The following is a 26,226-nucleotide window of genomic DNA, read 5'->3' as shown; positions in this document are numbered from 1 at the left end:
TGAGCTAACATTGAACAATAACAAAACAGTAAAAAATAAATGAGTTGTTTTACCAGATTAGATCAAATCAAAAAAGTATTTTGCTGTTCTACTGTAGTTCTACATGTACGTGTAACAAGGTGAAAGCACAACAGCGTTTTTTTAATCTTAAGAAATACATTTCTTCTGAAATAAAACATGTCCAATTCCATGTATTCACCTTCAAATCTCTAATAAAAGAAAAATAAACGGTACGACAGTGTCTGACCTTCATCTATGGTCATCTTTGAAATATTCAGATGCTAAACCTATAAGGTATCACAAATGATCTTCCAGTAGTACTGCACCAATAAATACATACTGAACCTTTTTTACCTGACAATACTTCTAACTATGGTAACAACTAGGGTATAAAATTCCTTAGATACAAGTCTCAGACTGCATCTTGTACGGTACAATCTCAAATCCAGGTTTTGGACTTATTACAATTACAGGAAACATTGTACTCTAAAAGGGTGGGGACACGAAAAATCTAGTTTTTCTTTGATCTTTTAACATAAGTTTTTGTATCATTAATACATCCTGCATGTTTCAAAGCTTAAAGACTTAAGCGTGCTAATAACACTAGGCTACATTTTCACAAGTGACTCATTTATACACTGTAAACCCAAATGTTCAAAATAATCAAACAGATTAAGTAATGTAAACTTAATTTCATAAAAAAGTTCTACTAATTTAAATATTTTAAGTTTGTGAAACACTTTTTTACTTTTGAGTAAAGTATAATGATTATTTTTGATTAACTTGACTAAAACTCAAAAATTACATTTGCTCCTTACTTAATTTAAACATGTTAATTCAACAATTGGTCAAGAAGGATTTCCAATTCCCAGCATGCTTTGCATCAGACTGCATTAGGAGAGTAAATTAAAAAAAATATGATTATTTTATATAATAGTTTTTAGTAAAGTTGAAGACTTGTTAGTGTTTAATGTTCACTTCTCTTAGATATTTAGAAGAGTTTGACATATTTTTCAGTTTTCTGGTTACCATTGTTTAGAAGAGTGGTGCATGCGCCCAGTCTCTGCGAAGCTACATTTCACCTGTAACATGTTACTAGTGAGTAGTAACTGTGCTAATGCAAGTTCTGAGATCAGTCTCTTCTTGCTCATTTTGGATTGCATAAGTCAAGGTGTTTGATTTATGCATATTAAGACTAAGGAATATGCAAAATAAAAGAAACCGGAAAAATTTAGTTTAGTTAACTTAAAAATGCAATGTTGGTACTTATTTGTTTAAGTTCTGTCTACTTAATTTCATAAAAAGGATAAACTAAATATTTAAGTCGCACTAACTAAGATTTGTTAAGAACTTTAACTTAACAGTAATCAAAATTTGTGATTTTGCCAATTTATCCGGCTTTACAGTGTATGTTCCTGAATCCTATTAGTGGCAAAAACTTCATCTTAGTATGTACAGTTTTGTTTGGGTGTCTGTGACATGAATAAACACACAATGTGTTTAAAAAGACAGGTTGAGTGGCAGTACAGTATACGGGAGTAAAACCCACTCATCCAGCACGTCTCTATTAGCAGCAGAATGTGGCCTACAAGAAGCAAGCAGATACACTGAAGTCTTAAAGGGGAAAAACACAACTCACTTCATCCATTGATAGTTTTACTGAATTTGTTGCAATACCTTATAGGAGTGTCTTTCCTGCCAATGATAAATGTAATGCTGCCTTGTTTGGGCAAAAGAAAGAATCCTAGAGGGCATTATAATTATTAATCATGCTGCCTAGCCTTTAAATGCTGTTAACGTTAGCAGATCACGCAGCCTATATTTGCCAAATCTATTACCTCTGGTATAATGAAGCAGTTGAATTCCACAGCGGGGACCAGTGTGAAAGGGATATCAGCCCTTTCATCACCAATGTATTAAAACCCTATAATTATTCTGGATTTTCAACAACCTTGTGATATTTTGAACACAAAAGAGAAATGGAGAGGTTAGTTTTAGGTTAAACTTTGTAATAACCAATCTAAGCATCTCACAAGGCAGATGAGTACATTTAATTCTGTTAATTCAGTTAATTACTTTCAGTGCCATTTCTCTAAAATCCGACACTAACATGAATAATAGATTCCATAAATATTGGACAGATGCTATTAATGATGTTAAAAAAAAACAGTTCTAAAACCCTCTTATAGTCTGACCACGGACAGTGTAGAGTGTCTTATGTGAACCTGTATCTATAGAGTTTGTACTCATTCATTAGAACATGATGAGTCAACATCCTTCATTAGCTTGCATTGACATTGTGTGCTGGCCATCCACAATTTCCATATTCATAGCCAACCATCTTCGCTACACATAAGAAGCAAACAATATTCTGAACACTCACTGTTTACTTTACAAAGCATCTACTCAAATGTGTGCTATTTGTATTAAAATGTCTGAGATTAGTTTTAATATCAATTAATGACCACTAAACAAGACCTAATGACAATGCATAAATTCCCAAAAGAGCAAAAGCTTTGACTAAGGCCATCCATTTTAGGTAAAGCTGCTGGCTATGACAAGGGGAATGTTTTAAAAGGTGAATATTATTAACAGAGAGAGAGAGAGAGAGAGAGAGAGAGAGACAGAGAGAGAGAGAGAGAGAGAGAGAGACAGAAAGAGAGAGAGAGAGAGAGAGAGAGAGAGAGAGAGAGAGAGAGAGAGAGGACAGAGAGAGAGAAGAGAGAGAGAGAGAGAGAGAGAAGAGAGAGAGAGAGAGAGAGAGAGAGAGAGAGAGAGAGAGAGACAGAGAGAGAGAGAGAGAGAGAGAGAGAGAGAGAGAGAGAGAGAGAGAGAGAGAGAGAGAGAGAGAGAGAGAGAGAGAGAGAGAGAGAGAGAGAGAGAGAGAGAGAGAGAGAGAGAGAGAGAGAGAGAGAGAGAGAGAGAGAGAGAGAGAGAGAGAGAGAGAGAGAGAGAGAGAGAGAGAGAGAGAGAGAGACAGAGAGAGAGAGAGAGAGAGAGAGAGAGAGAGAGAGAGAGAGAGAGAGAGAGAGAGAGAGAGAGAGAGAGAGAGAGAGAGAGAGAGAGAGAGAGAGAGAGAGAGAGAGAGAGAGAGAGAGAGAGAGAGAGAGAGAGAGAGAGAGAGAGAGAGAGAGAGAGAGAGAGAGAGAGAGAGAGAGACAGAGAGAGAGAGACAGAGAAAGAAAAGACGCCTATGCCAGAATCTATAGTTTCAATTACCAGGCAAGACGAAGGAGCAGAGCCAAAAGGAAAGGCTTCACCGAGAGGCAATTATTCATCAAGAACACGGACAGGGGGTAAACAACCAGGCCTGAATATCAAAAGACTAGAGATGGAAAGAGTGAGAGATGAAGGAGGGCAGGGACAGGAAAGTGCATGATAGTGAGAGGTGGGAGGAAAGGGAGAGAAAATCCAGGACGTTTTCCACATTTAAAGTAATGTCCATCCATCAAATTTGTCAAGGCAGCATAAGGACAGGCTTATTTGAGTATGAAAAAGTACATTTCAAAAACACTAATACATCACCGCCTGTTCCGTCACACTGATTAAAATTTTAAGGGGTCTGCAATAAACTTCAACATAACCTAACATTTTTGGCCTCATAGACAAAACAATATGTGATGTAAATTTAAAAATGAAAAAAACAAATGGATTAAATGAATGGAGTTCACTTGTGGTTTTGTTGTTTTCAAATGTCCTTACCACTTTAGTACTCATTGCCAAAAAGAGTTTATTACGCTTGAGCTAATGGAGGTTTTGGTGTCTTCCTATAAATATTTAATAGTATTACTTATCAAAAGCCTTGACTTCTGGAAAAACACCTTTATTGCCTTCAGAAGGTTTTAGTCCTTCAGTGTAACTCAAATCAACACGAAGCAGCATCATTTATATTTATTTCAAGGAAGAAAAATGTTGGGTCATCTATTTCAAGGCCATTTTTCTGATGCAATTCAATAGATTCCAAGACATTGGGAGTTTTATCATGATTGCCCAAGGTCTATGGGTTTCAGCACTCCAAAGGCAAAGAGACTAAAGCTGATTGGAGAAAAACCACAAGTCCCGGCCAGCCACTCCAGATAGAAAATACAATCCTAATTGAATCATCCTGAAATCTCCAAGCACTCCAAAATAATTAAATTCTCAGTGGAAATAGAGGAATGGCATTATAATTAAACTCCCTTGTTCTTGTTTCCCTACCATCCTTTGCAGGCCGTGTAAACGAATGCACAGCTAACCGAGAAGAGGATTAGATCACGGAATTAATTTCTGCAAAAAAAAAATGCATTTCTATCCACCTTGTCTGAATCCTGCATATCGAGTTTCCACTTGTGTAGAGCCATGTCGTGCAGTGGAAGAACAAGAGGATTTGTTGAACACACAATTCTAAGACTCGTACGCTTGTCAGTCCGTCTCGCCAACACAGAGGGACTTAAAAACAGACAAACAATTCCCTGAATGGCCTGGCTTAGAATTCAGGAATCAATCTAATGCAGATACCTTCAAGCTGGATGTTTAAGTGAGACTGCTTGGGGAAAACACTCCCAAATGTAGTTTTGAACACCTGCTGCAATTTTTCTGTTCCCAATGCTGAACTAGCGCACTTAAATCAATTCACCAGGCAGCTGGTTTTTAACATACAAGTTGAATCAGGTATGGCAAGCTATTTGTAATTTCAATTCAGCTATTAATGTTAAAGCAAACATGCAGACAATAGCCAATTTTACACATGAAACCTGTTAAATTGCAGTAAAATTGACCATTTCCAGTTAATGTACCACATCTGCTATTCACACATGCAACAGCCTTCTATTGCTAGCATTTCCTTATGAGCATCAAAGTGCTGTTAAAGCTTTAAAAAGCTGCACTATTTAATTCTCAAAGCAGGCAAGTTATTTTGCCTTAAATAAGAGAATCTTTATATGTTCCAGTAGTCCGTCAACTAATTGCCTTATCCACTTAGATAGAGAAAAGTATCAGCAAGACAACACGTTATCACAATTCCGGCACCCATGTCATTGGGTTACAATTAAACATTGCAGAGAAACTGCATTAAGTTCTTCAGAATGTTGTGACTGGCTCAAACTCTCTGACAGCAGATTTATTCCACCAAAGTGTCCTTTATTCATATGTTGACTCTGTTTACACAAGGCATCAATACAAAACTGTTCCAGCAGGACCGGCACCTATTCAACTTCTTAAACTAGAAAATCGCTGGAGCTGATTTTCAAATCCTTCACAGTGAAAAAACGGAAGTAGAGGTATTTTATAAATAGCTTTTAAACTAATATCTCTATTTTTCAATAGTATTTCTGCTTCATCCTGCATTTTCCTTTACAAAGCTTCAAAAAAATAAAACGTGAAATGGTAAAGTACATATTGGGACATGATGTAAAATCACATCTTGCCATCCTTTACCACAGCAATACGAGTTCATAAGTATACACGAGAAAGATCAACATCACCCTCTCACCTCAGGAGAAGAGAACAAAGATACAAACTAAAATTAGGGCAATCATCTCAGATAAATACAGTCTTTAGCTTGTCAATGTGCTCATAAGAGACCTGTAGTTATAGATATTTTTATCAAGGCGAACCTACAAGAACAATAAAAGACACACACGCTTGGCTCGGGCACACAATAACTGAGCTTGAGCACAAACACACAAATGTCTGTGTGTGTGTGTGTGTGTGTGTGTGTGTGTGTGTGTGTGTGTGTGTGTGTGTGTGTGTGTGTGTGTGTGTGTGTGTGTGTGTGTGTGTGTGTGTGTGTGTGTGTGTGTGTGTGTGTGTGTGTGTGTGTGTGTGTTAGTGTATGTGGCTGTAGTCGCTCTTTGACTTACGGTTTTCGCAGCTGTGATGATGTACTGAAGGACCATCTCCCGTTTCATGCTCAAGTCCTTCTCTCTGAGTGGTGCTTTCTTTTCCTCATTAAGGTTCATATCCTCCTGAAACACAAACCACACAGAGGAGAAAGCATGTTAATAGAAAAAATATATATGTTTATTGGTTGCAAATTCTGTACTGTAACCTGCTTATGACAAGCCAAATCATTTATGATGAGAGCTTGGACATCAAGAGTTTAGCTAAATGGACTAACAAAATAGACACTGGTTCCTATGTTTCTGCTCAAAGGGTAAAGTTGAAAAATGCTGGTTATAAACCCATTTAAACACCATCCTACACAAAAGAGCGTCTTTAGATTTTAACAGTCATATGAATTCAATTCAATTTTATTTATATAGCGCTTTTCACAAGGTGCATTGTTCCAAAGCAGCTTTACAGGAGAAAATAAGAAATACAGAAAACACAGAAAAGGTCAAACACAGTACAAGTGCATGGTGTTTGTAGAACAAGTAAGATCAGTCTAATAAAGCAATGTTAACAGAATTTACCGAACCTTTAGGTAATCTAATATAGCAGTCTCTCCCGGTGAGCAAGCCAACACGGCCCTGTGGTTAGGAACCCAAACTCCAATGATAAATAAACGGAGAAAAAAAAGGCCAGGTCTCCTCTGACATGTCACAGCTGCACTCAGTGACTTTGATTATTTAAAAGTTACTGAGTAAATGTTCACGAATAACAGGGAGACCTTATTAATTGTGATTTAGGAAATTTCATCTGTTGAAACTGTTTAGGTCTAATTTTGTCTCATTGTGTGACTGATATTAGACAACAGAGGAATGTTAGATGCCTTTACTGTTAGTAAACATTGTGACACGTTTTTGTGGGCGGAGCTTAGGTGGAGGCAGAAAGATCCCACTGACCGCATTACTAATGCTAGGTAGCACGTTTTGTTTGCTTGCTTTTTGACAATGACTAGAAAAATATCTGATTAAATTTGAACATATAAGGTCATTCACTGTCTAGGACCGCAATTGTTTTTGAAAATGTTTACTTTAACGCAAGGAACCTGGCTGACCTGTACGTGCTCACTCAATGGATTTAGGGAAGAATTGACAGGATTATCTCCAGTTAAGTGGCCTGACATCTACACCTATTACACCTACCAGACAGAGAAACCAAGCGTGTAAAGTAAAGTTAAACTGAAAGCGTATACATCTATACATGCCTGCGTGTACTAACAGTGGCAAACGTTAGCAAATGCATTTACTTGAACACAAACCTGATACATAACATGAGCATTCTCACTGTTCCCTCTCCCTTTATATTAATGCACTTGTGACAACTAAAGAAAAAGAGATGACAAACAGTTTCCTTTATGTTTAGTTTCTGGCCGATAGTTAACTGCTAACTGTTTAACAATACAAAGTTAGCTAGCATACCCTATGCCAATCAAAAGTTAACGCTACATGAAAAATAATCTTGTTACCCAGTTTCTGATTTGGGCATACGTGAGATATTTTCAGACACATACCCAAATCATAATCGACACCAACAAAAGGCAGTCGATTTTAATCTTAAGTGTTATGAAGTGAAACGCAAGCATTTTTGATGATCGTTTCTGTTCAGTCCGCTTGTTTCTGTCGATTGTGGCACTAAACAACACAACAAGATGATATTTTAAACTCCTTATGTAGCCGAATCTGTGCTGGTTTGTATTGGCCGCCTCCAGTTTTCCCTTTGTTTTGCCTCCAGCTAATGCCGTGACGAAATCGTGACGTCGGCCGGACGGGGTCTATAGATAGTAATAGCATAATGTAGCTGAGTGCAGCTATAACTTCAAAAAGCTGTCATGTGATGTAAATTTAGCATTAAAGGAACAATACAGGTGTAGCGAGGAAGGCGGGACGAGAGCCGTGGGGCAGGAAGGCGGGGCCGGTGGCGTGAGTGATAATGAGTATCAGCTGTACGCGCACCGGTCCCGCATGCCTCACGGGGAGCTAGGGAGCATAAGAGGACGAGCTTCCGTGTTATTGTTTGTTTATTTTTGATTAAAGTTTAGTGTTTAAATGTTCGCCGGTTCCCGCCTCCTTCCTTCCCTACATGGAGCTTTGTTACAACAGGGTTTTTAGGAGGATCTATTGACAGAAATGCAATATAATATACTAAACTATTTCTTCAGAGGTGTATAAAGACCTTACGTAATGAACAGTTATGTTTGTAATACCTTAGAATAAGCTGTTTATATCTACATACAGAGCGGCCCTTCATACATTGAATTCGCCGCCATGTTTTGTACAGCAGCCCTAAACGGACAAACAACTCTACAACGCGCGTTTCCTCTTCCTTTCCGCTGCAATATAGTGGTGAAACGGATCACCCGTGATCCGTACGGATCTTGCTCTACAGTTCGGAATGCATGTGACCCACGGATTAACTAAGCTTATTCATCATAGAGTGAGAGCACGTTTTACTCTTTTACTCACTCTCCAATTTTAGCGCCAATGCGCTCTCGCTCTCTCTCCCCAGTATCTGGACGAGTACAATATTAAAGCGGTTCCAGATAAACAATGTCACTCAAAACTGCTCCGTCACACAGCAAAAATTACAACAACAACATATCTTTGTATGTTAGTATGTTACTCACATACTGATCTGAATCAAAGCATCATCGGGGGTGATTTTTAGACGATCTTTCTCTCCAACGTCTCTCTGCTGGAAAGTATCTCCATAGATATCTATAAGTATCTCTGCTAAAAGCCTTAGTACCGCAGGTCCTGCTGGAAAGTCTTTATAATATTAACACAGGTCCTAACTCCTGCCTGACTTTTATCCTTCTTTTCATACTTAAAATCCATAGACCTTTTATTTTATGTAATACATAAGTCATAGCTCTTTCTACAGTCTTTCTAATGCCCGCTTGATCTCTTCTCTACGTCAACATGAGAAGACATGCTTCATATTTAACGAACCTGGTAAGAACTCTGGCGGCTGCATTCTGAACTAACTGTAGTTTGTTTATTGATGATGCAGGACAACCACTGAGTAGTGCATTACAATAGTCAAGTCTTGAGGTCGTAAATGCATGAATTAGTTTTATAATAATAAATAATATTTCGTAGTTTGGCAACATTTCTAAGGTGGAAGAAGGCTGTTTTTGTGACATTTGATATGTGATTTCCAAATAACAGGTTGCTGTCTAATATAATGCCTTAACTGTATTTATTGGAGTAACAGTGCAGCCTTATAATCCGAAATTCTTACGTGTCTTTGATCAATTAAGTAATATTTCCGTTTTATTGGAATTTAAAAGGAGCAAATTACTTGCCATCCAATGTTTTATGTCTTTGATGCACTCTGCTAATTTGGATAGCTGAAAGGAATCATCTGGTGTTGAGACATATAGCTGAGTATCATCTGCATAACAGTGGAAGCTAATTTCATGTTTTCTAATAATGTTGCCGAGGGGCAGCATGTACTGTATATGGAGAATAGCAAGGGTCCTAAAACCAATCCCTGAGGTAATCCATAATTTACTTTACTTGTTGATTTGACAATTCCCCATTTAAATGGACAAACTGATGCACTGTAAAACATTATAGCATCATTAAGTTATGTCTACTAACAATTTCTATTTAATTGCAATAATCATGACAAGTTTTATATATTAAACTTAAGTTTATACGTTTTTAAAAACTCAGACTTAAATTTACAAAACTACTTATGAGTTGTCTCTGGGTAGTCAACATTCATTCAACTCACTTCTGTAAGTTATAAATTAGAAGGAGGGGGAGGGGTGTTTGTTTTGTAAAAGACCGCGGAAAGTTCAGTTACCCTCAGGCGCCGCTAGTGCTTCTCAGCAGCTGAATTATCATTAATACATGTTATATATGGCGGCGAAGAGGTAAGTTATAAGTCTGGATTCAATGGTGTTATGCTTTATTATATATAAAAGACATTTTATAATGTTAAAAGAAAGTTTAACACTTTGAAGATGCTCTGCGAGTGCGACGGCGTCACAGCCTGAAAACCTAATCCACGGGTCTATATCAGATAATGTAGTTAGTGAGGGCATATATACTGTAGATTTAAAATGCATAGTAACGTTATGGCATAGTTTGCATTAAATAAATATTTTGATTTTCAGTGTGTGTCAGGGAACGTAAGTTACGCTAGCTGGTTGCACTATCAAGGCTAACGTTAAATATTCAGGGGCATGCACGTCTATTTTTATATATCAAAGTATCGTTAAGTAAATGGGTTATGTACTGTAGTTTTTATGGGGCTCTCAGTTGGACACACAGGTGGACTAACGTTACCAGATTTTGGGAAAGTAACGTTACTCGAGATCTGTTTGGTGGATGGAAACATATTTTTATTATCGAACTGTTCAGTGTTCACAGCTGGCTTCTTGGAGCATCGAAGGTGTTATCAGCTTATCAAAAGAGACCCCGCGGTAACTGTGGTGGTGCAACTACATCCCCCTGGTTGCATAATGTTACCCTGTTGAAGGAAAGCTGCTCGACACCTCGAGGATGTTCATGTTACAATAAGGTGTTGTTAATGTACTGTTTGCCTAATGCTATAATTGTAATACATTTGCTGTAGATTGTGTAGTTCTTTTCTCATTGTACATTGTCTCCTCATCTTTTTTTTTTCAGTCTTATTTTGTCACTGTGCCTCTCATTGGTTGCATACCCTGTTGAAGGAAAGCTGCTTGTCTATAGAGGACGTTCATGTTATAATAAGGTGTTGTTAATGCACTGTTTGCCTAACGCTATCATTTTAATACATTTGCTGTAGATTGTGTTTTTTGTACTGTACATTGTCTCTTTTTTTCAACGAAGAAAGAAAATCATAGGTGATGAGCCACTCATCTCTGTAGTCATGGACAGGTGGCCTGCATTATGTGATCAGAGACAGGTAACGTGTTTTTTAAATGCGATACATAAATAAACTGTATTGTATTGTAAGTATATTCTGTATTTGATGACAGTATTTGCTCTGAATTTCAGAATAATTTTCAATTGTACTTACTGTGCCTCAACTTTGATGTTTTCATTATTCAATTACCTCATTACCACTTTGCTGTCTTATGTGTCTATTTCAGATAAGTGCAAAGTTCAATAGAATAGTCACTACAGGTTTGCTGCAGTCCAGCCGTGGTGGTGCAGACGACGATTGTTCTTTATAACTTCAGAGATGTGCTCACTGCTTTTGCTATGCTAATGGGAACCTACTGCCTAAACCTCCAATATGAAGTACTCGTTTGAATTCCTGCAGAAGGTTGTCATGAAGATTAAACCTGACCACTGTTCAGCTCTGATACACGGACTTAGAAATAAACTGCTGAGGTATCCTTTATAGACTGGTGCCAAGCCTTAAAGGAACAGTTTACTTAAATATGAAAATTCTGTCATATTTGTCTTACTTTCATGTCATGCTAGGTGTATATGATATCCATTCTTTAGTGTAACAGAGTTATTGTGACTCTTCCTTGTTTTATAATGCTGTTGATGGATATGCGTGAGGAATGGAAGTCATACACACCTAGGATGACTTGAGGGTGAATCAGTTATAACAGAATTTTCATATTTAAGTAAACTATTCCTTTAACTGGATGGAGATGGTGTGCTGACTTGTATAGGCGTGTTCTGAAAAGGACATTTAAATGCTGGTATATCTGAGAGCTTTAGCTACTTGACTTTGTTAGATTAATTTGTAATTTTGCTTACTTGAATGAAAACTGTCTGATTGTTTTGCACTGTTGATGTTTTGTTAGCATTGAATATATCTGTTTTTATTGCAACTAAGAACGATTTTACTATGTTAATGTTCAGCGTAATAAATGGACAAGTATTGTTTGAGCCATTCATATGTCAAAAAGGTATGTGAACTGGTTCATAAAGTACAACTTTAGCTTTTTTACGTATTTGACAACTGGTTGTGTTGTACACAGTCCATTTCTGGTTCCCTAACTTCTTTTTATTCATCTTATTCTTTATCTTTTTCCCACAATTAAACATTGAAGAACTCCATGTAATATTTAAAAATTGATGTTTTTAGAATATGTTTGTATGTTGAAATGCATTTTCAAGCCAATGTTAAAATCTGCATAACATGCTTGTTAAAATAAATGTTATATTTTTGGACTAAAGTTGTAAGTTGATTGTGTGAATAACATTAGTCAATATGAAAATTAATTTAAATAAGATGGGAAATTTAAATTGATCAAAATTATCTGTAGTTGATAATGTAACAAAGCAAGTTATTTTAACTCAGATTTACAAGTTAAAACAACAAATGATCATCAGTTAAACACAATGTAAAACATATATCTTTAAGTTGAAAAAGAATATCTACAAGTTCAGTTAACTCACGTTCTTAAGGCAGCAGGTGAACTTTCGTTTCTAAGTTTAACCAACTTAAAATGTTTTACAGTGTATCTGTCAGATAAGTAAGATCTGAACCATTGTAGTGCCTGTCCCTGAATACCTGTATAATTGTGTAGGCGATCTAAAAGTATGTTATGGTCTACAGTATCGAACGCAGCACTAAGGTCAAGCAAGACAAGGAGTTAGATGTTGCCTTTATCTGATGCTATAAGCAGGTCGTTTGTAATTTTAACGAGCGCAGTTTCAGTGCTATGATGTGGTCTAAAGCCCGACACCGACTTGTGCATGTCATTATTTTGTAAGAAAGAGCATATACTGAGTGGACACTATTTTTTCTAGTATTTAAGAGTCTGAGTTTGGTTTCTTGATAAGAGGTTTAAGGACGCCTATCTTAAAGGGTCCTGGGACATGGCCTAGATTAATTGACGAGTTGATAATGTTATGAATGGGCTCAATTGCAACAGGTAGTAACTCTTTTAATTTGGTTGGTATTAAATCGTCCTGTTTTATAGGTGAAAAACACTAGCTTTTCTTGTGGGGCGATTGTTGATGCTAATTCATAGGGTAGACTTGGAGGTTGAGTTTTTACTATTTTGTCTCGTATGTTTCCGATTTTCTCTGTAAAAAATCATGAATTCGTTGGTATTAAGATGCGGCGGAATATCCAGGTCAGGTGATGTCTGTTTATTTGTTAATTTGGCAACTGTACTAAACATGCATATTTATGAAGCAATCCACACCTGTTCTTTATAGATCTTAAAAATGAACACATAGAAAGTCAACCTTCACTCATTCTGTAGATTTGTCAGCCAGATACTTTGTTGAAGCATTTTATGACTTTATGAAAGAGGAAAGAAAATTTAAGAAAAAGACACTAAAAGGAATTTTGATGTTCGGGGTGTTTAAGGAATACTTAAAACTGAATCTAAAAATCTTATTTTTCCTATAAATTTTCTTGTGAAATAAGGTATTTAATTACACAATACAATAAATGTACAATAATAAATGAAGCAAAACCCAGCTTGTTACATGATCAGCCATCATAAACCTATTGTCTACGCATAAATAATGCATTAACAAACCTAATGGGGCAATTTCTAAGAAATGTTGAATGTAGCAGTGAAACAGAAATACGCATGTTAATAAATATGAACCGTTATAGCTTTAAGGCAGACACTACACTGTTAAAATAATGCCATAGATGAACCTTTTTTGTCTAAATCAGTCATTGGCGGACACATCCTTTTACCATCCGGACCGGGAGGCATAGCCCAATAAATAATTTAAAACATTTGACTATTTTGGTTGTCTAAATTGAGCCGTGCGTCTACACAACGGAGAATCACATCACACACGCTCTCAGGAACATTTATGTAATTGATCTTTTGCCGCTATATCCTCTAATATCTTTATCTAGCGCCAAATGTGCTTCTCTCCCGCTAAAGACGCACCACATGAAGAGCAGCAGACACGTGCTTATTTTAACAACAGTATTGCAGACACGCAGAGCAGGTAAATGGAGACACAACAGTAAACAAAATGCAGCAATATTAAAGCATGTACAGTATCTGTCAGTCTGTTTACTGTTTGGTATATACATACGACCTTTCAACCAGATTTGAGGTGTTTTATGAACCATAACGTTTTTATCAACATTCAGAATTAGCATTATTGATCAGCATGTAAACATTTGTGACCCTGGGAAAACCGAGGCTAATTAATTATTAGATAACAAGCATCATAGATTAATTTCAATCATTAATTTCACTAAGATTTCAATCTTTAAAATGGCATTATTCAGTCAATATTGAAGATATTGTTGTTACTGTTATATTTTCAAATAATATTCTGTAGGATGATTTTATGTAGAATACAGTAAAAAGACTTCTGCTGGGTTTTCACATGCAGGGTAAGATTTTGTAAAGAACAACGTTCTAACTGGGAAATTATTTAAAGATAGAGGTAGTTCTGGTATGAATGGCATAGAAAGGTTAATTTAGTAATTAACTTTGTCTTGACAAAGTTGACCCCGAATCGTCGACGATTCGATCAGAGGAGCCTGATTCGACTCTTCGCAATCTTCGCAGAGGTGTTATGCAATAGGGATCATGTCATTTTGGTTATATGGGCAGTGGCGTAGCAGACAGGCACGCACTGCGCTATTTATGATGTAAAGAAATGGGACATTTTTAGGGTAGGGTACCGAAACCCCCGATACCGGATTTGTGGCTTGTGTTTTGAAAATTATGTTCCCTTGCATTTCAGACATTTTGCCTAAACACATTTATTTTGCACATTGTGACTTGATTCTGGCTTATTTCGTTTATTTATTATAAAGGTATATTCTGTTCTAAACAAATTCTATAAATTAATGTTTGATTGGTTTTTGGTGCATCAAAGTTGCGCTGTACCCTTGTACACACACACGTCTGATTCAACTATAGACAAGACGTGACCATTCTGATTTGACTATGTAAATTCTTATTCTCTAGTTGTCAGTAGCGCTTTATTTACAAATATTAATGATCAGACTTCTATTAACCCTTTAGGCGCCAGGGTTTTTTGGAAAACATGCTAGATTTTGACATCAAGATTTCAAAAGCTTGTGACTTGAAAGGGCTTAAAGATAAGAGATCTTCTGTAAATTAGAAAAATGTTGGGCATGACCGAAATTTTATGTGGGGTGTAAATATACTCATCTAAGTTGCACATTATGATGTCATCAGGGGAGGCCATCTTGAATTTCAGCAATTGATGTTTGAACTTATTGGCATGTTTTTGTTTTCTTTTTTGTCTTTTTATCCTCATTCCAAATGATCAGAAAAGAGGAAACCAATAATAAAACAGGAGAAAGTACTAAATTATTACTATACTTTATAGTATAGTCTCTTTTGGGCGCTGGATCCAAAGAGCTAGTGCTACTTCCAGCTCTATTTCTCCTACCCCTGCTGCCTCTACCTCTAGCAACAGCTCTCCTATGGACACTACGACCACGTTCACCCCTGCCACCCCACAACCCTTAGAGGGTTAAGAGGGCATTTCCCTCAAGCCACAGAGCCTGATAAAGCCTAAAAAAAAGGCCTGATAAAAGATCATATATTTTATACAGTATGTCCAACTGGGCTAAATTGATTAAATATCGATTTATTTTTTTAAAACATATTGTCCGGACCTCTGTTTGGTAGAAAATATAAAGACCGGACCTCTTGGAAGTTTAATTGAATACCCCCTGGTCTAAATGGTTCCATTAAGAACCTATAACATCTGAAAAAACCTTTCAAAAGGTTCTTTGTAGTGAAAAAAGGTTCTTCAGATTATAAAAAAGTAAGAAAGACATGGTTCTTTACAGAAACTTTGACTGAATGGTTCTTTGTGGAACCAAAAATGGTTCTTCTATAGCAGTGGTTCTCAAACTTTTCAGATCTAGTACCACCTTTAATAAATAGTTGTTCCAAGTACCACCTTTAATAAAATAGTTGTTCCAAGTACCACCTTTAATAAAATAGTTGTTCCAAGTACCACCTAATAACTGCCATAGAAAATCATATGAATAAGAGAAGAAGAAGAAGAAGAATGAGCTTTATTGACCAAGTATGTTTCCACATACGAGGAATTTGTTATAGTGACAGAAGCTCCACAGTGCAACAGAAAGACAGCAACAGGACAGAACACAGATGAAAAAATAAATAAAATGATAATATACAATAATATAGAAATAGGCAATGTACAAAACAGCAAAAACACAATATACAATATAGACAATTATGTATGTACAGGTCTGATATGTGCAAATTTGACACTTAAAAGTGGAGGTAACATGCTATGTCATGCATTCTGACTTCTTATTGTTGAACGTGCTGGCTTCTCATGCTTAACATGGTCAACTTGTTAAAAAAAACGAGTTGGATGTATGACGTAGTATTTCTGTGCTTGATAGAGCTGTGAATCTTTATCTTCACACCACGTCCTCCAATTCTAATGTATTATTAATAATACAATCACTTTATTATTTACCAGCTGTTTTCAAGCTAAAGAACATGTTTTTTCCATGTTGTTCAAGTTAGTCAGCAGTAATAGAGGGGACAAAACACTTTTCTGTAGTGCACTGTAAACAGGGCTCTGTAAATGACTTTTATGGGGGATTTATTAACTTTGTGGGGACTTGCGGAAAGTCTACAAACTTATATTGAAGACAAACAATGTGGAAAGAATATTTAACAGAGAAGATAAATAAATATACTTAAACATCAATAGAACAGCCGTATATAACAAACAGAGACTTACACTGCATCAGCTTTTGTCAAAGCGGCGCGTAAAAAATACATCGCAATGCGCGCTTCATTGATTTAACCTCGAGATGCAGACGTTGAATTAGCACTTTACAGCAATAACAACAGCGGTTCAAGTGCAGAAATACATGAGAAGCTTCATTTTCAAGCAGCTCGTCGGAAGAGAGAGAGAGTGAGAGACACAAGCGCCTGTCTGCTCCCGCTCTTTGTTTGAGCTGCCCGTCACGCGCCTGAGTTACATCGATCAAAGATAAATAAACAATAATTCATACAACTATTTTAAAATTGAACATAGGCTGAGATGTATTCCGTATTATCAATCATGTACTAAACATTTGAAATTGTATTAAAAACACAAAATGTAAATGAATACAGTGCCCTCCACTATTTTTGGCACCCTTGGTAAATATGAGCAAAGGAGGCTGCATTGTTTCTCGTTTTGATCTTTTATTTTAAAAAAATCTACAAAATTCCAAAATTTCATTCAAGTAAAACAATTTGAAATGGTTCAAAACAAACATCCAAATCAACAAAAAATGGGTCACTGAACACAAAATCAAGATCCTGCCATAGCCATCCCAGTTCCCTGGCCTGAACCCTATAGAAAATGAGTGGGATGAACCGAAGAAGAGGGAGAACCAACATTTGAAGGATCTGGAGAAATTCTTTATAGAACAATGGACTCGGATGACTCTCAATGTATTCTCAAACCTCATCAGACTTAAAAGAAAACATTCAGAGCAGTTTTTCTTATAAATTGAGGTTGCGGAGTGTATTAAATACAAGGATGTCAAATAATTGTGGCCAACGTGTATTTATATACATAAAACATTTATATGATATTCCCCCACTTCAAATTGTTTTCCTTCACTGAAATGTTGGAATTTTAAATAAAAGATCAAAAGGAGAAAATGCTGATTTATTTTTACAGCCTTCTTTGCTCATATTTACCAAGGGTGCCAATAACAGTGGAGGTCAATGTATATAGAGGTTTCAAGTACAACTAGTGGTACGCGTACCACAGTTTGAGAACAACTGTTCTATAGCATCTCTGTAAAGAACCTTTAAAGCACCTTTATTTTTAAGTGTGTAGCAGATATTTATGGATAAATTAAACCCTCCAATTCACAGAAGCAACATGTCCAGATCCAAAGATAACTACAGTAGCACGCTGCACTTTTTAAACTATGTATCTGACAAAAAAAACTGTTTACAACTATAGTCATTAACAGATAAACCAAAGAAATCTCATAGAAAATACAGATCGATAAAATCAATACAAGTGAGAGGAAGAACAAGACATTGAGAGGGAGGTGAGAGGAAAAATGATAATGGCTGCATACAATGTAGACTGTCCTCTGGTCTTATGTCCCCTTTCCTCACAACATGCTTTTTTTTCTCAAAATGATAGATCAGCAGCAGGGCCATTTAAGATTTTACTGATGGGCTTGCAGCCCTGATGCAGACTTTGCATGTCAGAGAGAGAAAGCGGAGGATGCTGGGATAGATGCGGATAGGGCGCACAGCGGAAAGGCATCCATTACCACCGTTGGCCCTGTCACCTCTGCTGGCATGCTCATGTATCCATACCCGTACTTGCCGTGACTAATGACTGCGTCTCTGCCCACGTTATCCGCACTCTCCCTTCCTACCCAGCAGTGGTTGCTCCTGTCACTCAATCCTGCGCTTGGAGAAGCTGCTGAACCGCTAACACCACCCCCACTCATAGAGGGTGCACCTACAGGGACCACTATAGGATAGCACTCTGACAATGGAGGATTGTGGAAAATGTTATGATGACACTTGAGGGGAACTAACATGCTTGAGAAGTTGAGACGAATGGTTTGCTGATTTTTAGTTCAGTTTGTAATTGAAGTGCAACTGATGTTAACTTCAACAGCAGCAACAGAACTGTTTGAAAATCCAAACATAGAAACAATTCAAACGTCTCTAAAGTAACATAATATCACTTAATACATCAGAAACTTGAGAAAGTAAAGAAATGAAGTCACAAAAATATTCTGTATAGGGCAACAAAAACAAAGTACCACAGCAAAAAAACATAAGATTGACCATATAGACTTAACTTAACAGTACATAGTAGGGATGCTCATATTGACCGATTAATCGTTAACCGATAGTAAAAAATGTTTTGTTAATTTGAATGTTTATTGTCAGTTAAATATTTTTTTTGAATAATAAAAATGATTTAATACGTTTTTAAATAACTATTAAACCATACATGTTTTAGCTTTCTGTATGGTGAAAGAAAAATACGCTAAACATGTGTTAACTCACGGAGCGTGCAGACAACTGTGACTAGGTGTAAATGCCCTCCAAAACGTTTTCGAGACAGATTCAAATCCGAAGTGTAATTCATCTGATTGTTGAGGCCACATTTGTCAGGGCTTTACTCCTCCAAACGGAGTGCCACTGGCAGCCTTGCTAAAGCTCAAGTTCTTTGTTTTAAATGTAGACACGGGACAATCACGCTCACAATGCGCTGTTACATTATCTGTATTCCCGGCGTGTCTATGGCTCAGCAAAGCTATAGCGGAGCTACTGCAGGGGAATTTCGGTGCTAGCCATCAATTTATCCTTTACATACACTGCGTTCCAAATTATTATGCAAATTGGATTTAAGTGTCGTAAACATTTAATTTTATATTGTTCAATTAAACTTATGGATGGTATTGTGTCTCAGTGCTCTTTGGATCACTGAAATCAATCTCAGACACCTGTGATAAGTAGTTTGCCAGGTGAGCCCAATTAAAGGAAAACTACTTAAGAAGGACGTTCCACATTATTAAGCAGGCCACAGGTTTCAAGCAATATGGGAAAGAAAAAGGATCTGTCTGCTGCCGAAAAGCGTCAAATAGTGCAATGTCTTGGACAAGGTATGAAAACATTAGATATTTCACGAAAACTTAAGCGAGATCATCGTACTGTGAAGAGATTTGTGGCTGATTCAGAGCACAGAAGGGTTCGTGCAGATAAAGGCAGAATGAGGAAGGTTTCTTCCAGACAAATTCATCGGATTAAGAGAGCAGCTGCAAAAATGCCATTGCAAAGCAGCAAACAGGTATTTGAAGCTGCTGGTGCCTCGGGAGTCCCGAAAACCTCAAGGTGTAGGATCCTCCAGATGCTTGCAGTTGTGCATAAACCTACTATTCGGCCACCCCTAACCAATGCTCACAAGCAGAAACGGTTGCAGTGGGCCCACACATACATGAAGACTAATTTTCAAACAGTCTTGTTTACTGATGAGTGCCGTGCAACCCTGGATGGTCCAGATGGATGGAGTAGTGGATGGTTGGTGGATGGCCACCATGTCCCAACAAGGCTGCGACGTCAGCAAGGAGGTGGCGGAGTCATGTTTTGGGCTGGAATCATGGGGAGACAGCTGGTGGGCCCCTTTAGGGTCCCTGAAGGTGTGAAAATGAACTCTGCAAGGTATGTAGAGTTTCTGACTGAGCACTTTCTTCCATGGTACAAAAAGAAGAACCATGCCTTCCGTAGCAAAATCATCTTCATGCATGACAATGCACCATCTCATGCTGCAAAGAATACCTCTGTGTCATTGGCTGCTATGGGCATAAAAGGAGAGAAACTCATGGTGTGGCCACCATCCTCCCCTGACCTCAACCCTATTGAGAACCTTTGGAGCATCCTCAAGCGAAAGATCTATGATGGTGGGAGGCAGTTAGCATCAAAACAGCAGCTCTGGGAGGCTATTCTGACATCCTGCAAAGAAATTCAATCAGAAACTATCCAAAAACTCACAAGTTCAATGGATGCAAGAATTGTGAAGGTGATATCAAAGAAGGGGTCCTATGTTAACATGTAACTTGCCCTGTTAGGATGTTTTTGATTGAAATAGCTTTTGATTTCAGTAAATATGACCTCCTAATGCTGCAAATTCAACAAATGACCATTTTCAGTTTTTTACAACCTATGAAATGTTTTCAAACTCTGTTGTGCATAATAATTTGGAACAGTGCATTTTGAGTTTTTCATTTTTTAAATAAATACTGTTGTCAGTGGGAGGTTTGTTCAATAAAATTCCAAATGTACCCTAACTGTTGATTACTTGAAAATTATACTGACTGTCATTTGCATCGACAAATTAGGAAAACCAGAGAAAGATATCATTTGCATAATAATTTGGAACGCAGTATAAACTTATCTCATGCTTAGCATCGGCAGCCCGTGCGCTTTGGAAAGGAGAAGAAAATGGCGCGACTGGTGGTTTCCCTGCCTACTTTTAGACGTGATGTAAAAATGTGAAATAGGAATAAGTAAAAAATAATGTTTGTATTTTGAGTGGGTATAGCAGATCGGATTTATATATGTTTAGCGAAGACACATTTATGCCCACTTTGGATATTAATCCCGGCTGGTGGAAAGCAAACGAAACGCGCTTCCCGAGGCGTTATCTCTACATTCCCGGGACATCCATGCCATCTGAAAGTGTATTTTCTGCCTCGGGTCTAATTGTCAACCAGCTCCAGACTGTCACCACAACACGTAAACATGTTACTTTATTAAATAAAAACTCCAAGCTTTGGATTGAGGTAGGCCTTCTATTTTTATTTGATGAAAAATTCTATCTGACGGAAATAAACTTTGCCGGTTCTACAGTGTTTTCAATTTGTTTGTCATAATTTATTAATTATTTAAGTTATTTTCTTGCCTGTTTATTTTATGCATTGGATTTATGTTATTTTAGTTTTTCTCCATTGTCCAAAACACTGCAGGTTCGTGAAAACGTGATAATATATGCAGATGTTGCTGTTGATCTATTCCTATGCTGTTGTTTGCATGTTATAAATCTGTGAAAAAAAATTGTATTTATAACGTGTCACAGACCCTCGTCAACTGTAGCTGTGGCTCATTTCTAAGTCTGTGTCCTCTGGATGTTCGCCTTCGTAATGAGACGCAGCATGTATTTTTATTTAATTCCAAATCTTATTGGTTAACGGTTAATGTTTGGATAACGAGTGTCAGTTCTCGGTTAGGGAAATGAACAGAAATGAGCATCCTTAGTACATAGATTTTACAGCTTTACAATCTGGTTCATGTCTATCAATGTTAAATGCATCTCATCAAATCCAAATATGGCTGTGATGAACTAGTACCAATTTGTTGTTAGCTGGTAAGTTTATTCCGAACAGACAGAGAAGAACTGTCCCTGCTGTTTAGGCTAGTTATCCCAAGTTTTTTTTTCCACTACTTACCCTTTTTGAAGGTAAAATGTATATACTTGAGTCTTATACAGTGATCTAGCATGTATATCTCACCAATTTGTTACAACTTATACAATAAGCCTTGACAAACAATTCACACTGTGTATAGAGGGTAAGGACGTGACGTCACTTTACCACGTGAACACGCCAGAGCGTGCCTCCGTGGGTGGCAAAACACTCAGCAAAATGACTGCTTACAATATCAGGAAACGCAATTCCGTGCAACATTTCAGTGTCCAGGAACACCTGATTCCTTTGTAAGTCGTGGTGAAGCCGTAAGGATCACCGTCGAGTCCAGCTGCTTGTAAATTCAGCAAATAATTGCATGTTTTAGTCCCGGTTTCTTTGTTTCTCCTATTCTCCTCAGCCATTTTGATGGGTGTTTTGCCACCCAGGGGAGCGTGTCACAGGGCGTGTCCCGACATGTTCACGTGGGAAAGTGATGTCGCTGCATACCCTCTTTACAGATTAGAACTGGCCCACCTAACAGAGCCTGTTGTAACAAAAAATTCAAGCATCTTGTGGAATTTTTTGCTCCTCCTCACGGCTACCTTAACTTTGTTCACTGGGTGCTTACATATACAAATATTTTTGCATAATTTCTTATAACACGAAAATGTTTTCTGTAAAGCTACTTTGAAACAATACACATTGGGAAAAGAAAAAAAGAAAAAAAAATAACAGAATGGAAGGACTCAAATCAATTTCAATTTAAACTGTCTCAAAAATATGAATTAACATACAAACATCAAAACATTAAATTTAGGCCAGGTGAAAAGTCACTGAACTAAATTCAAATATTTTCTTGGTATTTGTCATTCATTTTAGTATTTCATCTTTTTGCGTACATGTTTTCTTTTCGACACCTTCCTATTGTCTAATATGATGAAATGTGGTTGTTGTTGTTGTTTTTTGCTTATGTCAGAACAGATACACAGATACACAGATAGGTGCTTGAAAACATTTGCTCATTAATGAGTGCATGAGTATTCAAAAGGCGTGTTTGTGTCCTAGTATGTGCATTTATGGACATAAGGGCCTAATCCTTTCATGAACATGCTGATTAGGATTAGTGACCCATAACTATTTCATTATAAAAAGTTACAATTCTTTAAAACATAATTGGTGGGTACAGAGATTTCAAAACGGAAACTGTTGCAATAAGGGTGGAAACAAAACTCTTTTAAAATAGTATTTGATAAGAATTACTTGAATAGATAAACATGTTAATTAGAATGGGGCATCCCAATACTTTTGTCCATTTATATTATTATTACAGTCTTACCATCATTTTCTCAAAGAGGGCCAGGATTTCCTTCTCGGATGTGATCCTTGAAGAGAGCTCCTCAAATTCAGAGGGGGTAGACCAGTCACCAGAGGAAGAGTGCTTAGCCATGTGGGACAGTTGTGGACGTTCCTTTTTACTGCCAGGAATCCGGATACTGGAAAACCTGTCCAACTGAAACAAAAAAAATGTTTGTTTTTTTAGTTAGGGTTAGGTAAGATGACTGTTATCATCACAGAGTTTTTATTCATTTTTCAGCTGCATTGTTACTGCTCAGTGATTCTGAAAACCAGAAAAAAGCATGTTAGTCAACAGCACATCACGAAACATGTTATGAGCTGACGTTTCTGTTCTTTTCATTCACCTCCTTTCTTATTCAAAGTGCCAAGTTTAATTAAAAATCTCTCTGTTTCTAGATGTATCTGCTAAATTCAGACAGCCTAACAAACAGAGCGTCTGAGCATCCGCAGAGACACAGTAACCCAGCATCGATTTATATTGAGGTGGTGGGCCCCCGCATCACACAGATAATGATTTCCTAATTGGATTAGATTTGTCAGGGAGCTGTTTGCTCTCCCCCGGCCTGTGGGCGCAACAGGGAGATGGGCGATTTAGATGTTAGACCTAGCTGATAAGGTAGGTGGTTTATTTTCAGGGGCCTTGCCCCTTTCATTCGGGGATGGGTAAATTAGTGGCAGTTATGTTTGAAAATATTTTTCTCCGACACCACCCGTCGTGCATTATCAGAGTGAGAAAGAGAGCACCACACTGAGATAATCAGCAACGACACTGATGTAAAATTAATTAAACACAAGCAGTGGATAAGAGTGTAGGTAGCGACTACAGTGTGTGAAGCCAGTGCACAGAGCGAATGTGTGGTGTCTGATACCGAACGACACCATCATCTGTCTAATTTGGTTTGCTGTTGCCCTAAAGCGCCTCTTCGCTACATTGAGTGATGGCACTGATCAGTTTAATCACAGAGATTCATCCCCAGCGGAGGGAAGAAGCAGTTTGCTATTCCACACTCGTTACCGGTGAATAGATAAATAAATATGTGCAGCCAGCACCTCGATAACAACAACAGACATCATACCGCAGCCAATGCGAGCTGATCGAGATGATGAAGTGCTTTTCAGGGCTGTTTAGGTGTTTATGAGTCTGCAGCTTACTTCCAATGCAATCTCTCTCTCTCCCTCTCCTTTTTCACCAACCGACACTTTGATGTTATACTAATGGCTCCATTCCCCATCATTTCTCTTTTGATCACTTTAGCATGCCCTACTCCAGTAATTCAGCCTCTCAGCACCAAAACACATTTCCACCATGACCAAACATCAGCCTTCACCTAGAGAAGACCACCCCCATTATCTAAGGACATGATTCACCTGTAGAAAACATGTGCGAACACATTCTGCTGCCTTATATACAAACCCTCTGCTGTCCCTCAGCAAAATGTCATCTTGTTTGTCAGAGACTGACGCATACCTGTGTACTCACTCTCTCATCCTTTTGGTTTTACATTTTTCACCCAGTGCTTCCCATTCATTTATGAAACTATGGGGACCCGCCATTGTCTAATTTGTGCCGCCATAGTTTCAAAACGAACCTTTAACTATTTAAAACGTCTTAATTCATTGTAGAGTTGCGATCGCTCAGCCTCTCTCTCTCTCTCGGCGGTGTATTCAATATTCGTTCCTCCGTGTACTTGCCTTTCCGCCTAGACGTCAACAGTCACAGATGTTATTGACAAAGAAGACAGCTGATTGAGTTTATGAGATAACGAAAGGTTAAAAAATGTCAATTTTTACCTGAAATTTGGAGCCATATTAGAGGGGGTAAAAATGAGATGAGAAATATGCCAGCATCATCATTTTATTTTTACACAGAGATCAGTATATAATATTAGTAAATCTGTTAATTTTAGCAATCCTTGATGCATTTTATGCCAATGGCAACTAATATATATACACTGATGATGATTTCACATCTCATTTTTACCCCCTCTAATATGGCTCCAAATTTCAGGTGAAAATTGACATTTTTACCTCCCTCTACAAATTAATTGATTACTTAACTATTCATCTGTGGCATTTCATATTTTTTAACATCACTCCAGATGTTGGTCTTGCTTCTGTAAAAATATTGCTTCTGTAAAATGATTTGACACAGAATGACCCATGGTGATTTTGTCAGACGATGCATAAATGATGAAAATAGAATTCAGTTGCGTAAAAATACAATATAAAGTGATAGATCAGAGTGTAGAAGCGAAACAGATTTCAAGTGCCAACACTAGACCAAACGCAGTCGTGTGTGACGTCATCAGCCCCACAGTCTCTCAAAATTCTGTGGGAAACACTGTTTTCACCTATTGATATTTCTTCTCAATCAATATTTATATTTCTGAGCTACATACTATGCTTTTTTGTGGCGAAGACCAATAGTTAGTCACATGTTATTTTAAAAGCCTAATGTTCACGTTTTGAAAATGACTTCATCTCTATTCCTACCAAAAACTTGATTCTCATTTATTAAAGAATCACGCAGCACTAATTAATTTATACATTTCAGACAGCACCTGACTTTGGTGTGTCTGTGTAACAGAGGGAATGTCCCAATGGTGTTCTCCTCATCATAGTCCTAATTACTCTGTTCCTGGGTCTAACTTCCCTCTGGGCTGTCCGGATCAATACCAAACCCAACAAAAACAAAACACATTTTGATGCCAGTCAATAATGCAAAAAAACTAAACACATTTTAAGGCTACAAGAGTGATCTTAAAGTAGGAGAGAGATGGAAAAAGAGTAAAGGACCCTGGACATAAAGGATTAAAGAAGAGAAGATTAAAATGTATTGAAAAAAGACAAAGGAGACGAATAGAGCGTTAACAGGGCAGGAGTGAGGAAAGCGAGAAGGATGATATGAGAGCGACGTGAGGATGGGGACGATTGCAGTGCTAAATGCCAATATTTGGTGCTATTTAACATGAGGGTGAAAAACAGCCACTGAGTTCCATCGATAAGGTGGTCCAGGTGCAGTTTAAATTAACTGACTGCTCCACTCCATGACCTGAAGTCTCCCATCCAAAATATTTCATTACTTTCACTGCTGCTAGAGGAAGCAGGTCCAGCTGCAAAGACTTGATATCCTCAAAATGTTTAATACAA

At 37.5% G+C, this 26,226-nt stretch overlaps 1 protein-coding gene across 3 annotated transcripts in view; it reads right to left on the bottom strand.

Annotated features, from left to right (window-relative positions):
* Window positions 1-26,226, bottom strand: part of diaph3 (diaphanous-related formin 3) — a 261,201-nt gene that overhangs the window by 211,829 nt on the left and 23,146 nt on the right. For all 3 annotated transcript variants that reach the window (XM_057362480.1, XM_057362482.1, XM_057362481.1), the window contains 2 exons: window positions 23,057-23,230; window positions 5,841-5,945 (listed from right to left, as the gene is read on the bottom strand). In XM_057362480.1, coding sequence (XP_057218463.1) covers window positions 5,841-5,945; window positions 23,057-23,230 — 279 coding nt within the window. The remainder of the gene's footprint in view (window positions 1-5,840; window positions 5,946-23,056; window positions 23,231-26,226) is intronic.

The sequence above is a fragment of the Triplophysa rosa genome, linkage group LG20 (genome assembly GCF_024868665.1).
Source record: "Triplophysa rosa linkage group LG20, Trosa_1v2, whole genome shotgun sequence".
NCBI classification, from domain to species: domain Eukaryota; kingdom Metazoa; phylum Chordata; class Actinopteri; order Cypriniformes; family Nemacheilidae; genus Triplophysa; species Triplophysa rosa.
The sequence above is the reverse complement of the archived record's forward strand: the minus strand, read 5'-3'. Positions and strand labels throughout refer to the sequence as shown.